General features: G+C 36.6%; 1 protein-coding gene across 3 annotated transcripts in view; it reads left to right on the top strand.

The window, feature by feature from the left end:
- Positions 1–9,463: 9,463 nt before the first annotated feature.
- The window catches only part of LOC145771351 (isoamyl acetate-hydrolyzing esterase 1 homolog), a 114,341-nt gene continuing 109,628 nt past the window's right edge, over positions 9,464–14,176 (top strand). For all 3 annotated transcript variants that reach the window (XR_014289196.1, XM_082583103.1, XM_082583104.1), the window contains exon 1: positions 9,464–9,683. Coding sequence is in view for 2 of the 3 variants with exons in the window: in XM_082583103.1 (XP_082439229.1) it covers positions 9,489–9,683 (195 nt within the window). In the remaining variant the exon portion in view is untranslated. The remainder of the gene's footprint in view (positions 9,684–14,176) is intronic.

Below are 14,176 nucleotides of genomic sequence, written 5' to 3'. Positions count from 1 at the left end.
GTTTAAACTCTCCATTCAAAAGATTTTTAATGCTATTTAGTGCGTAACAACTGCAAAAGCATTATTAAATGAAACAATACAAATTCAGTATTTGAAAAAAAAAAAAACTTTTCTTTAATTGAGTCTTTATCCTCGCACTGGAAAAACTTCTTTGAAAGCTTAATCCTGGCAGTTTTGCATACTTGTAGAGCAGTGGTTCCCAACCTGGGGGTAAATTATCCCCAGGGGGTAATTTGCCTGTTTTTGGGGGGTAACGACACCCGATTTAGAAGCAGTGAAGCAAGTGAAGATTGTGAACTTTATAAAAGCGAAGGAATTGAACAGCGGTTTTTTCAAGAAACTGTGCAAGAAGATGGAAAAAAATGCGAAGCATTACTGTACCACACAGATCGCCTTACCGATTACTGTACCACAAGTACGATGGCTGTCTCATGGCAAAGTGATAACCCGTCTGGTTGAACTTCGTGAGGTTGCCCATGTTCTTCGGTAAAAAAGAAGTCCGACTTGGACATACTTCTCTAACCAACAGCTGTGCTATCTGGCTGATATCTTTGGTGAATTGAACAAAGGCAATCTTTTAATTCAAGGCAAGAATGTAGCTAATTGTGATCGACACCAAAGTAGGCTAACCATAGCAGCATTTATCTCAAAAGTTAAATTGTGGAACAAGCGAGTTGGAAGAGGCACAGTTTCACACGCTTGACATGTAGCCTACTTCGAAGGCAATGGACTGGATTTGACAGCGGCGTTGAAGGAGGACATATCTGACCACTTAGGCCAGCTAGCCAAGAAGATGGACAACTACTTTCCGAATTTGAACACGGCTAGTCTCCAATGGTGCACTGAGCCCTTCACATGTGATGACAGCCAGGTGGATGATGACGACTTTCCGACTAAAGAAGAATTTGTCACTCTCCGAAGGAACGAAGCGTTGAAGCTTGATTTCAAGGAGAAAGGTTGGAACCCTTCTGGTTTAACAGACTCCAGGACACACCAACATTAGCGACACAGGCATTAAATATTCTGACATCTTTTTCAACAACGTATTTTCAACAACGTATGAGCAAAGATTTTCAACTGTCTTGGGAATGAAGACGAAGATGCGCAATCGCCTGGATGTCGAAAGCGACGCAAGAATCGCCCTCAGTAGGCTACCACAAAACCCAGGATCACAAAGCTGGCGGCTAAATTCCAGGCCCAACCTTCCCTTTGAATGTTTACCACGCATTTTTATCTTGTATTCAGTATTGTATTGCATTTTGATTGTCATAGTTAGCCCTTTGAAACACATAGCAAATCCCTGATAGCAATAAACACTTTTGTTTTTGAAAATTGATCGTGGGGGTAATTGGCTCACTTCAGGGTGGAGATTAGGGTAACAGCCAAAAAAAGGTTGGGAACCCCTGTTGTAGAGGCTTTGAACCACTAACGCAGGCCCAGTCACCAGGAAATTTTTCTTTCTTAATAAAGCATTTATAGCACGCTTTTACGATATCTTTACTTTTCCCGGGACAAAATATATTGCAGAAGCTGCGTAATTCTAGCTACAAGCGCCTCACTATACACAATACTAAATGTCTAAATAAATAAAAATTAGTCTGTAAAATACATTGCGCTTTGCTATGATATTTTTGTAATCCAGCAAAACATTTAAGATTTGTGTTCAGTGTAAGTTTTTGATGTGGGGTTATAAAAAAGTATTGTAGCACAGTTTTTCTGCTACATTTTTTCTTCTCCAACACCTCCAAAAAATAATATTTTATATGCTCATGCGATAAAATGCTTTTTTTGTTCTTCCTAAGGACAGTGGAATATAGCCTACCGGGAACTCGCTTACTAATTTTTCCTTCAATGCCGACAGCTGAGTCAGAACCAACAAAAGGAAACGGCGGCAAAACCAAAGAAATTTAAAACGTGCATGCGATGTAAATTTAAAGGATACGTTGATGAAAGTAAATTTAAGCACGGCCACCAAACCTAACAGTTTAAAATAGATGAATTAGTTGAAAGAATCAGTTGCATCACCTAAAGCAACTGGAGGTCTGACCAGAGCCACTATATACATAGTCTGGAAAGTCATGTTTTGAGGTTGTTGTTTACAGCGCCACCTAGGAGAGCTATGGTTAAATCACAGAATCTGCTTGGAAGGTATGCAAATACAGGCATATTGTCTACTATCAACAGTGAAACTGTGGATGATATTGTGGTTGCAGACTTGTTTTAAACTATTGTAGAACGTTTAGGATGTTAGTTACAGTTATTATTTAGAAAAATTCGTTTGGTTTACTTTTCTGAGGTTTAGTTAAGCATGACTACAAGTAGTTAAAAGATGATGTGACTTTTCAAATTACTAAGGAATTGATTAGTTTATAGTTTGAAGTAGTGGTCTTTAAAGTTCATAAGTTTCAATGTACAAAGTATATACAGCAGCTTACTAATGGAAGGGTTTAATTAGTAAATATTTGTGGAACCTTTAAGCTGAAGTAGGCTTGAAATTAGTACCGTAATTGGCAGATGCTACTTAGCCAGCATCATTTCCAAAAACATTGATTGATCAACTAATTCAGTTGACAGTTATTTAAAAAAGGTCTATAAAGATACAACAAAAAGTTGATAGGTTTCAATCTGTGACACTCAAAATAGCCACTCCCAAAAATAATTTGTAAACAAAGAGCATTAGCAAGACAATTTTGAGTAGGCTACTGTATCGGTAACTATGCAGGTTCAGTAATTTAAAGCAACAATGTCACAAAGGTTACAAGTCCTGAGATTTAACTTAAAACTAGTTAGGCTGAGGGAAGATACAGCAGAATCCGATACCGTAACGTGTTCCATATTTGAAGAACCTGGTTTGCGACGTATATAGCATCTTAATTGATTACGTACAAACTGGAAATTTGATTGAATGGACCAGTTAAGGCAGTTATGCTGACAAAGGTTATGTTTTGTTTATTTCCTTTGTGTTGTAATTTCCTATTATCTTAAGCATGCCGTTCTTTGAAGATCAATTAGTCTACTTTGAGACTACTAGCAGACACTAATGCATTAACCGGTTAACCACTACCTTTGTTAGCAATTATCTTTTGTTGTTATTAGCATTACAGTTATAATCAAATGCTGTACTCTATGTAGGGTTGTGAATTATCTTAGTTATGATTATTTAGTTTGATAATGTCCCAAGTTACGCGTAAATGGAGTGGAATAAACTGCTGTTTACCACAATGTAACAACACTACAACTATGGGATTTTGTTACTTGTACAAAGTTCCAAGTGATGAAAAGAAAAGGTTTTCAGTTTCAACAGCACAGTGGGAAAAACAGTTTCATCAGGTAAGATCAGCACAATAAAATAGTATAATTTTATGCTGTATGTCATGATGGTTGACATTAGTAAAAATTAAGAGCTTATGCCTAGTGAATCACATATATATATATTATGTTTTTTTTTAAATTTAAGCAATAAGCATATGGTGCTCACTGCTACTTTACTCGTATATTGAGAAGATTCACTAATCTAGCATCCCTGTGTAGTGTGTATAGTTGATTAGTGATGAACACGTGTGCTAATTGTAACATACATTGCTAAATGTTATTTATGATAGGTCATTGATTTTCAGATTTAGTTGGGGATGTCAATAGAGAGAATATGCTACTAAGTAAAGCTTCAGATGCTCTTCTTGTATCGTCCTTACCAGCAATAATTCGAGAAACGTCTGCTACTGGCGCAGATTATGTACGGTACCATACTTGCAAGAATAAAGCAGGATCCTCTTGAACACTACTTCGGTCGACAGCATCAAAGAGTTGCATGTGATACCGCGCCTGCAGTTCGAATGTTTAGCAGTACCGCCAAAACTTTAGATATTGTAAAGCACTCTGCAGTGAAGGGATCTAATGTCTAGAGTGAACATTAGACTAACCACCCCGGCATACTGCGCTTTACTCGAGACTGCATAAAACAGTGATTGAAATTGGCACTTTGAGAATCTGTACCTACATTGAAGGAACTCCGTATCTACAATGCATGCTGTATATTCCGGTACAGTAAACCTCACATAAGTTATAACATACAGTATGGGTATATAAACGAGAATTTTAATCCGCATGGTTTCTTATACTTTTTAGTTCATTCGAATGAATGGGGATTATAAAAGTGGTTTACTGTACTTTCACTGCAACTACATCATTGCCGCATTGGCACCCTTCTGTGTACTTTTTACAGTATTTAAGTTACGGTATTAATAGAAAGCCTATTTTATTCTTTATTAAAGGAATGTGCTGTGAAATCAGCTTGAAAAGCATGCTACGATGTTTATTGTACAAATCAAAAACGGATAACAAAATACAACAGGAATCCCCCTTCAATGTTTGCTTTTAGAATTGTTTATACTTTTCGGAGTGCTAGGCCTACGAAGTGCACTGTTCGGCTTATGCGATTGTTTAGCTGTTTTGTTTCTACCATGTAAGAAGTCTTGTAGTGGTAAGTAAAAATATGACTCCTCATACGCATACAGCACTTTTTTTTATAAGTTTAGTTTTTTTTTTATTTCTGACCATCACAGTGAAAACAATACATGTCAACATAGCAAGGGTCTAGAAAAGTTCTTCAAAAGCGCCATCGTAGAGGTTCCAGTTAATGGATTGCTGTATACCTTCCACAGTCCAAGTCCGGCAATAAGCTTTCTTTACAATACTCATGATATGCATTAGGCAGATTAAGGTTGTTGATTTCATTGAGCAATATGTCAGTGTAATACGCCACTTTTCGAAGAAAATTCCCCTTTCATAGGCGAATTTCCACCATCCAAATCTTCATTCAACTGTAAAATACAAATAAATTCAGTAATGCACCATCTTCATCAAGTGCCATTAATCTCTCCGAACTAAGGTGACCATGTGATGCCATTGTTCTTTAGCATACCAGTAATGTAAAGTAAGTCACGTTCAATTGCTATATATAGTATGCAAAAAAATGGCACCAAAGAAGAACGTTCATTACTGGTACCTCAAAATGTAAATATAGCTCGGAATTATTGAATTAATGCACTTCTAAAGTAGCACCAGTATAATCGTGTATATTGCATATTATGCTTTTGAAAGCTAACTTTTTCGACCTGAAGGCCCTGAAGCAGTTAAGTATTTCATTGGTTAGATTTCCAAATTTCATATTGATAATGTTATTATTACAAATTATTTGCACCACACCAATAAGTCCATATTAATTACCATACATGCAAAAAGACAAAAAAAAAATACAAGAATAATCACAATATAATAGCCCGGTTAACAGACAATGCTGTTGCGGAGAATTGTTAACCAGTAAGCTTTAGGTTTAGATAGTAATAACTATATTTGATTGAATAGTATTTTGCATGTAAACAAGTCAAGCTCAACATACCTCATCGAAAAATATAAGATGTTCTTCACTCATGTCTTGAAGAGCTTCCAAGCATTGTGACAACATTTTAATGACTTTTAAGAATTGTATAATTGTAAACCTTTTTGTACACTTATTGCTGCATTGTAAGAAATATATAATATATATATTATATACTGTATTTATGAACATTCTCTATTTGTATTAAGCATATAATTGTTTTCATAAGCATAAATTGTTTTCAAAATCAGGAATGACAGGCCCACAAGTAACATGCTAAAATGTAACATATCCGAAATATTCAAATTGTCAAAATCAACAACTTGGCAGTTCATTTTAAATATGTGAATTAGTTAAGAAATTGGGATGCAACCTCATGCCAAGTTGTTGATTTTGACACGTTATGATAGCCTATAGGTATTTTGTAACATATGTCAAGCAGATCACAAGCAATTAGTAATGGTAGCCACTTCAACAAGAAAAACTTCAGCCATGCCACTGAAACCTCAAGCAGTCATAAGCTATGTTTTCTGTGATGTGAAAAAGGGCGAAAAGAAGATGATACAAAGCAAAGTAGTGGTTAACCGGTTACTGCATTAAACCAGTGTTTGCTAGTAGTCTCAAAGTAGACTGATGACCTACAAAAAAACGGCATGCTAATAAAAAATAGGAAATTACAACACAAAGGAAATAAACAAAACATAACCTTTGTCAGCATAACTGCCTTAACTGGTCCATTCAATCAAATTTCCAGTCTGTACATAACCAATTAATTTAAGATGCTATATATGTCGCAAACCAGGTTCCCCAAATATGGAACAAGTTACGGTAAGTATCTGATTCTGCTGTATCTTCCTTCAGCCTAACTAGTTTTAAGTTAAATCTCAGGACTTTTAATATTTGTGACATTGTTGCATTAAATTACTGAACCTACATACTTACCGGTACTCAAATTTGTCTTGCTAATGCTCTTTGTTTATAAATTATTTTTGGGAGTGGCTATTTTGAGTATCACAGATTGAAACCTATCACCGTTTTGTTGTATCACTAAATAAAACAACTTTATAGACCTTTTTAAAATAACTGTCAACTGAATTAATCGATCAATCAATATTTTTGGAAATGATGCTGGCTAAGTAGCATCTGCCAATTACGGTACTAATTTCAAGCCTACTTTAGCTTAAAGCTTCCACAAATATTTAGTAATTAATCCCTTCAATTAGTAAGCTGATGTATATACTTTGTACATTGAAACTTATTAACTTTAAAGACCACTACTTCAAACTATAAACTAATCAATTCCTTAGTAATTTGAAAAGTCACATCATCTTTTAACTACTTGTAGTCATGCTAACCTAAGCCTCAGAAAAGTAGACCAAACGAATTTTTCTAGATAATAACTGTAACTAACATCCTAAACATTCTGCAATAGTTAAAACAAGTCTGCAACCACAATATCATGCACAGTTTCACCGTTGATAGTAGACAATATGCCTGTATTTGCATACCTTCCAAGCAGATTCTGTGATTTAACCATAGCTCTCCTAGGTGGCGCTGTAAACAACAACCTCAGGCAGATTTGCCATTGACTTTCCAGACTATGTATATAGTGACTCTGGTCTGACAGTTGATGAAGCCATGCGGGGACGACTGAACCTTACAACCAACACAAAAAAAAGAAAAGTCAAAAACACGAGCATTTAAGAATAAACGTACGGTGAGCTAATACAAAAAACTATGTAGGCTACAGTGCTTCGCTTTTAAATAAAATGAAGTGAAGTGTTCGCAGCAACGACAGTGGTGCAGTTTTAAAATGGGAATCGATAACTGATGTGTTCAGGCATATACACTAAGTTAATTATTGTTTGAACATGATATTAAAGTGATGATCATTATCAAATCATGATCATTATCAAATAAATTGCTGGATTTTGCTTGAAATTTTGAGTGGTTCAACATAAGAAAAACCTCACTGCTTTGGTAATGTACTGTCCCTTTGCTTTGGTGTGACTTGCGCTACCACTATAAGTTTACTGTTGCATTATCATGGCTTGAATTGTATTAAATAAACCAGATTTCGAGAGGCTTTCGCTACTTTTATAGCGCTGCTACTCTTACGCTGCTTTTTTGGTAGCCGCGTTATATTTTTGCTAGAGTAGGAGATGCAGCAGCGACTCTTCTTCTTTTTCCAAATGTTACGAAAGCGCAGAGGCTTTACATTGGCTTCCGCCGCATTTCCGCTGCAGGCTACTTTCCAATCAAAAATGGATAAAAGAGAATTTATTTCAGAGATTTTTAATGGAAGCACTAAGCTCAAGAATAAATTTCAGTTTCCCTGCAAACTTGTTTACCATAACAATCTTGAAATGGCACTTGTGACTTTACCTTTTCTTGTTTTTTAGACACCAATAGGCAGTGTTATACGCGTCAATGAAATAAATTGACGGCGTCAGCGCGAATTGCTTAAAAACTTCACAGCGTAAAGTAGCCTACTGCGTCAGCTCTTAAACAAATTGATGGCGTCAGCGCTATTTTAGCCAGGGTCTCACAAAACAGAAATGTTTCAACCAAATTTAGGTTAACAATAGCTATAAGTAAAGAGCAGGTATTATGTTTTCAGACTGTATTGTAATTGACTGCTTAGCCTATTAGTTATTTCCTTGTAGATAGATAGATGTTTAGTAGCTGACTGCGAAAAAGATGCACAACAAGTCAAAACACAATGTAGCAAAACTGTTGAAATGATTACCATTAAAAAGAAAATGATGAAAGCATCACAACAGCGGGAGGCTACGAAGTGACCATTCAAGGTCTTCAAGTCAAGCAGCCACCCCTTAACTCATCAATGATAACTTACGGTAATTATAATTGGCTGATTGAGTAAAAGACATATATAATAATAAATAAATAACAGTGAAGCTGTCCAAGATGATAAGAAATTAAAAAAAATTCAGGTAGGCCAACGTAGTCTGTGTTACAATTGCAAGTCAGATTAGTAATTTAGCATGTGCTTAATATGTGTCCATACTTTTTTTTTTTGTACATTCTTTTAAAAGTTGTGAAGGAGGATTTGCGAATTTTATCTGGTATGTTATTCCAAATTTTTGCGCCAGAGTATTTTATTGAGCGCTGTAGTTTTGTGGTTGTGTAGGCTATTGATAATAATACTAGTAGCCTAATCTAGGTTGGTCGAGTTTCGAGTAGTAAAGTTGTGAATTTTGTTGCATTTTTTAAAGTAGTTTTGAAAAGAGTCGGGTAATGAGTTAAAACTAAACTGGTACATAAATTTAGCAATATCAAAGTTGTACAGATCTTTTAACTTTAGGATATTGAGTTGTTTATAAAAGGGTGTGACATGATCAGCCCATTTGCCTTTCACAACAGCTTTGACTGCCTAATTTTGCAAAACACCAAGCTTTCCAATATATATGTGTTTTGTATGACGACCCCCAAATTGTCAGTCCGTATATTAGGTAAGGATGCAGTCCATAATACAGGCTATGATATATTTTTTACTGATGATTAGTGTAGTTATTATTTGACTTACTAAAAGTTAACTCAGTCATGTTCGGAAACTTGAATGATTTATTGATAAAGCTTTCGCCTACGCAAACCTGGACAAACAACAAATAAAAACGGAACACGCGCATTAACAAACAAAATATTTTACTGTTCAATATAACATTTTATGTGTGAAAAGCATTGCCGGTTTAAGCAACTTTACTCACAGAAGCCATGACATAATTTTCTGTTCAATACAACATTTTGTGTGAAAGCGTTGCCCTACCTGCCAAGCTGATACAATCTGCAAAGTTTACTAGGAATAGCACCTAAATGAACGGGCGCCACAGTGCTCTGCGCCTAAATATTCAGACACCACAGTGTGCGCCTATTTGACCGGCGCCTAACTGTCTGCGCCCAAAAGACGTGGACCCCTAAATATCAGTGTTTATGTCTGTAGATGGGAAAGTTTGCAGTGCCATTGGGGAAGGTTTTCATTGATGTTGAGGATATTCATTGTTGTCTGATAACATTGCCAATTATCATAATTTTGCATTTAGACATTTAAGGAAACAGTTTCTTGCACTTGCATTGGTTAGCTTTTGAAACTATGTCACTGTGGCATCGCATCGTTTTATTGGGCGATTCTATAACTCAATATTCCTTCGATAAAGAAGGGTGGGGGACATCTGTTGCAAATGTTTGTCAAAGAAAATGTGACATATTCAATCGTGGGTTTTCTGGCTATACAACAGCATCTATCCTCAAGTACATTGATGAAGTTTTAGATAAAAATTTGCTACAAGTAAGTTATTTGCTGTAACAGGCAATGACCAATAGAGTTTTTTTATATAAAGCACTTTTAAACTGTAGCCTATGGTAGTACGGTATGTTACATATACGGTATCGTAGTGCAAATAGTTAAAATTATGGCAGTAGCTATATTTACCATATATTGTGAATATAGCAGCTCTGACTCTGAGGCTATACACACACGTTCACTGTTTCAGTCGAGCATGATGTTTGACCTCTATATGTTTGACAATATGCGCTCAGGTGTGCTGTGGGTCTATATATCAGTTCCATAGGCCCTATCTTTATGCGAAGCGTCATGTCGTGCTTGTGCAATCTGCATGCATAATAGGCTAAACATATGAAGGGCAGGCGGAAGCAAAAAAACAAATTGCAACACTAAAACTCTCACTCACAGCATACTCTAGCTCAGACATGTGCAAACAGTGGCCAGCGGGCCGCACTGCGGCCTGCCAGGATGTTCCGTGTGGCCCGCGTGGCTCTCAGCAAAATCTTAGAAGTTCATACTAGCCATTACTATTTGATGCATTTCACATCAAAGTAATGGAAATTTTCGCACTTTGTGTACAAAAATATTGCGCTTTGTGATGCAAGAATGCTGCTTTGCATAATTTCGCAATGGCATTGTACAGTACCGTAGTTAATACTTGATGGAGTTGTTGGTGCAACATAGATAGTCTACTGTTGAAAATGATTTGGTGAACTTTTATAAAACTATGTTAGGGGGAAGCATCAGAATCTTGTCGACCATGCCTTAAAAAACCATTTCGCTTTTTGGAAGCACATATTGCTGTGAGCAATTTTTCTCTAAGATGAAATAATTGGAAAGGAAAGCAAAGAGGCCAACTATCGGACCAACATTTGAAAAGTCAACTTCGAGTTACTTGTAGTTCTGTTATTATAAGCAAATATTTCAAAAGGTTTCAAAGATCTGCAACACTCTTGACTGAATTTGGTTTCTTCATCTTCCATCGACAATTATTCACAGTTTTTAAATAAAATGTCGCACAAGTGTGTTGTGGACTGCATTAAATCTATTTCTTAACTACATAAACTACTTTCATAGGAAAGTAGTTTCATAATACTAATTTTTTTTGAAAAATTTATGTGGCCTGCGTTATCCTTCAAAATTTTGTATTTGGCCCTCCAGTAAAAAACGTTGCACATGCCTACTCTAGCTGATGCACCTGCGCCATATTAAATCTGATTGTCCTGTTTTGGTATCAAGCAGGTTATAACATCTGCGTTTTGTCACTTCAACCTTTTTCTAGACCTCTACTATGTTTGGCATAGAGCAGTGGTTCTTAACCAGGGTTCGACCATGCTGCTTCAGGGGTTCGGCGCGAACGTCCTCTGAAACATTAATACACGGCCTACTGAATGGTATATCAGAGAATATTTTTGGAAAATATTGTCCAGCAGAAACTTGATTGCGGCTTACATGATGGTAAATAAACATCTGTGTGATTGACGCGTGATGTAATGATGCCATCTGCATGTAACACAGAATGCAAAAAACTATATTTTTACCTAACATAGTAAAAACAGTCGGTACGGTATGAAAAACTTCATTTTCTTAAAGCATGAATTTCCTCACGTTTGCTATTTGCATGGAACTGCAAAATCAGGGCTCTCACAGGAAACTTCCTTAGTTAAGGAAAATTAGTTCTTTTTCAATTTTTTTCAACAACAGCAGATATAAACTGTCCATAGGCTACTTAAATGACATTATCGAGCTTCAAGAAAGCAAGATACAAAAAAACCTCAACACAACAAATTTTCAAACGTTTTGGTGCCAACAAATGGAAAGTTATCTTCTTATTACAAAAGTTGCCTTGAAGTTCTCATGCCATACATAAGTACTTATTTATGCGAGCATGCGTTTTCTATTCTGGTGGTTGTTAAAGCAAAAAAAAAACGAAGCTCGCTTGCACGCGAAAATGACATGAGAATTGCTGTTTCCGAGACAAATCTTTGAATCTTATAATTTGGTCCCAGAAAAACATCAACAGAAGTCTCATTGATACAGATTACATGTATATACTATTAAATGTGGTAGATTTTCGTTTTTGTGATTCAGCGAAAATTTGGGGTTCAACGAAAGCTTGCAGATTAGCGTAAGGGTTCGGCAGGTTAGTAAAGGTTAAGAACCACTGGCATAGAGGTATTTTTTTGTTATGATGGTCAGAAATAAGAACAAATTGAACTGAGCATTGATAAAAATATTTTTTAAAACAATATTAGAACTTGTCGGCAGCAATGGCGAGTGGTTAGCGCGTTGGGCTCACAGTCGAAAGCCTGCATGTTTGACTCCAGCCACCCGCACTTGCTGTTGTTTCTCTAGGCAAGAAACTTTACGATAATTGCCTCTACCCAGTGATCGATTTCGAGTAATGGGTAGTACCAAATTTAAGTCATAAGTAAAGTAGACAACCGGAAACAGACATTGCCGTCGGCTGCAGCGTGGGTCAGGTGTACGTCGGAAGGCGTACACCGATTCATAGCGCTCAAGTCCGCTTTCCCGCAATGCAGGATAAATATAACAAACAAACAAACTTTCAGGCCTCGAAGCTGATCGGGGCCATGACCTCAGAGGCTATATTCACAATATGGTAAGAATAGCCACTAAAATTATTTTTGCTCAGTCAGTATACACTGGTAAGTTGTGTATATACTATTCCAACCAATAGCATTTGCTTTTTGTTGGTCATGTCATGCTAGGGTTAATAGCCACAATTTTTTATTTTAAACTAGTACGGTACTAAAACCATTGGCGCCGACTTACTGGGAGGCCACGCCACCCCATAGTCGCTGTGGCGGGGTAGCAGCCACCTCGTTTAGGTTACATTACTTACTGCAAATAAATGTAATTTGAACGGACGACGGACGTTTAAATATTTTTTTGATCATTGGTTTTCGCTTCAAGTCAATGTAAAGCAAGAGCTGAACCAATACAGTATTGCGAAGAAAATGATTGTTTTTGTCACAAGCATGATACTCGCGTAACAAGCAAGCTACGTGAAGATTACGCAACACGTGGCTACGAGTTTTTTCCTTGTTGTTGTAGTTGCAATCGTTTTATTTGTTACTTGTCATAAGTCATTGTTACATTTGTTAGGTTTACAATGGGATTTATTAATCAATAAAATACGATCTTTTCATTGCCTCCCTCAAAAATCTTTTTTTTTAAATTTTTAACCTACTTGCGATCTACCATGACGCAGTGCCGGTCTTTGGGGTGTGCAAACCGTGCGATCGCACAGGGCTCGCAAATTACTCAGAAAATGCAGTAATTTTGTCATTTCGAATGGAAAAATTCAACAAATGAATTCAACAAAGGAATTAGCAACAAGAAAACTTAGAGACTCAACGGGTGCAACCTATTCCGTACCCTGAAAAGATCAAGAAAAGAAAAACCACAAAGCCAAAGTTGCTGATCGGAGTTGCCGCAAACATTTCAAAATTTTTCTCGATCTTTTCAGGGGATGAAATAGGTCGAAATTTGATTTTGTTACTCTGATTTCAGGGTACGAAACCGGGGTACGAAATAGGTTGCATCCAGACTCAACATAAAGACATAGCTTTATTTCCGAAAAATGCCAAAGAAAGCATGATCTATTCCTTTTGCTATGCCACCGGACAGCACCATTTTACAGTAATATTCATACCCAAATTTTTGTTGAACATACTCTCAGAATGCCCCAAGTTCAAAGTAATATTTTAAAATTTTCTGGGGAAAGCCCCCATACCCCCACCTCTGGGTGTCGTCTTCGGCAATCATGGGCATATTCAGGCTTTGCCTGCTGACCGTCAAACTACCCCCTCCCCTTTCAAAATACTTAGCTACGCTACTGAATTCGATCATTGTCATTGGGGCCCGCAAAGCATATTCCGCACAGGGCCCGAAATACCCTAAGACCGGCACTGCATGACGCAACAGCGATTGAACCACGTCCTAATTTTAAATGTTTATCAAGGTGAAGTTTCACGGTTACAACTTGACCAGTTGGATTGACAGAGCTGCTGTTCGCAAAAATACTTTTGCCAAATGTTAAGTGTCAGAGCAGCAACGTAACAATCAAATTCACGACATACCTCCTGTGCTTTGTTTTAAAGTTGCTTTGTAAATTATCGAGCTACAAATCAGGTGTGAAAAGACAATTGCATCTACGAAACACTCTTAGTAAAAATCAAACAAAAACATGCAGTTTGAAAGTTTTTAGGTTGCCATATTATGCTATTCGCCACCCCGTCGTGCAAAAATAAAAGTTGGCGCCTATGACTAAAACTATTAGCTTATTTTTCATTCAATGCATTTGTTTTTTACAAGAAATTATACATTCAAAATCAAAATAGTGTAATCACTAGGGCAAGTTTTTGCAACTTTTGCAACTTTTTTTTACAGCTTTCGGCAGCTTCCTAAATACTCAGAATTTATGTGGTATGATGTTTTAAGCTGTTTGTAGGAATTTTATATTGCAACTT

This window comes from Aplidium turbinatum, chromosome 5 (genome assembly GCF_918807975.1).
Source record: "Aplidium turbinatum chromosome 5, kaAplTurb1.1, whole genome shotgun sequence".
In the NCBI taxonomy this organism is placed as follows: domain Eukaryota; kingdom Metazoa; phylum Chordata; class Ascidiacea; order Aplousobranchia; family Polyclinidae; genus Aplidium; species Aplidium turbinatum.
This window is presented reverse-complemented; position numbering and strand designations above follow the sequence as displayed.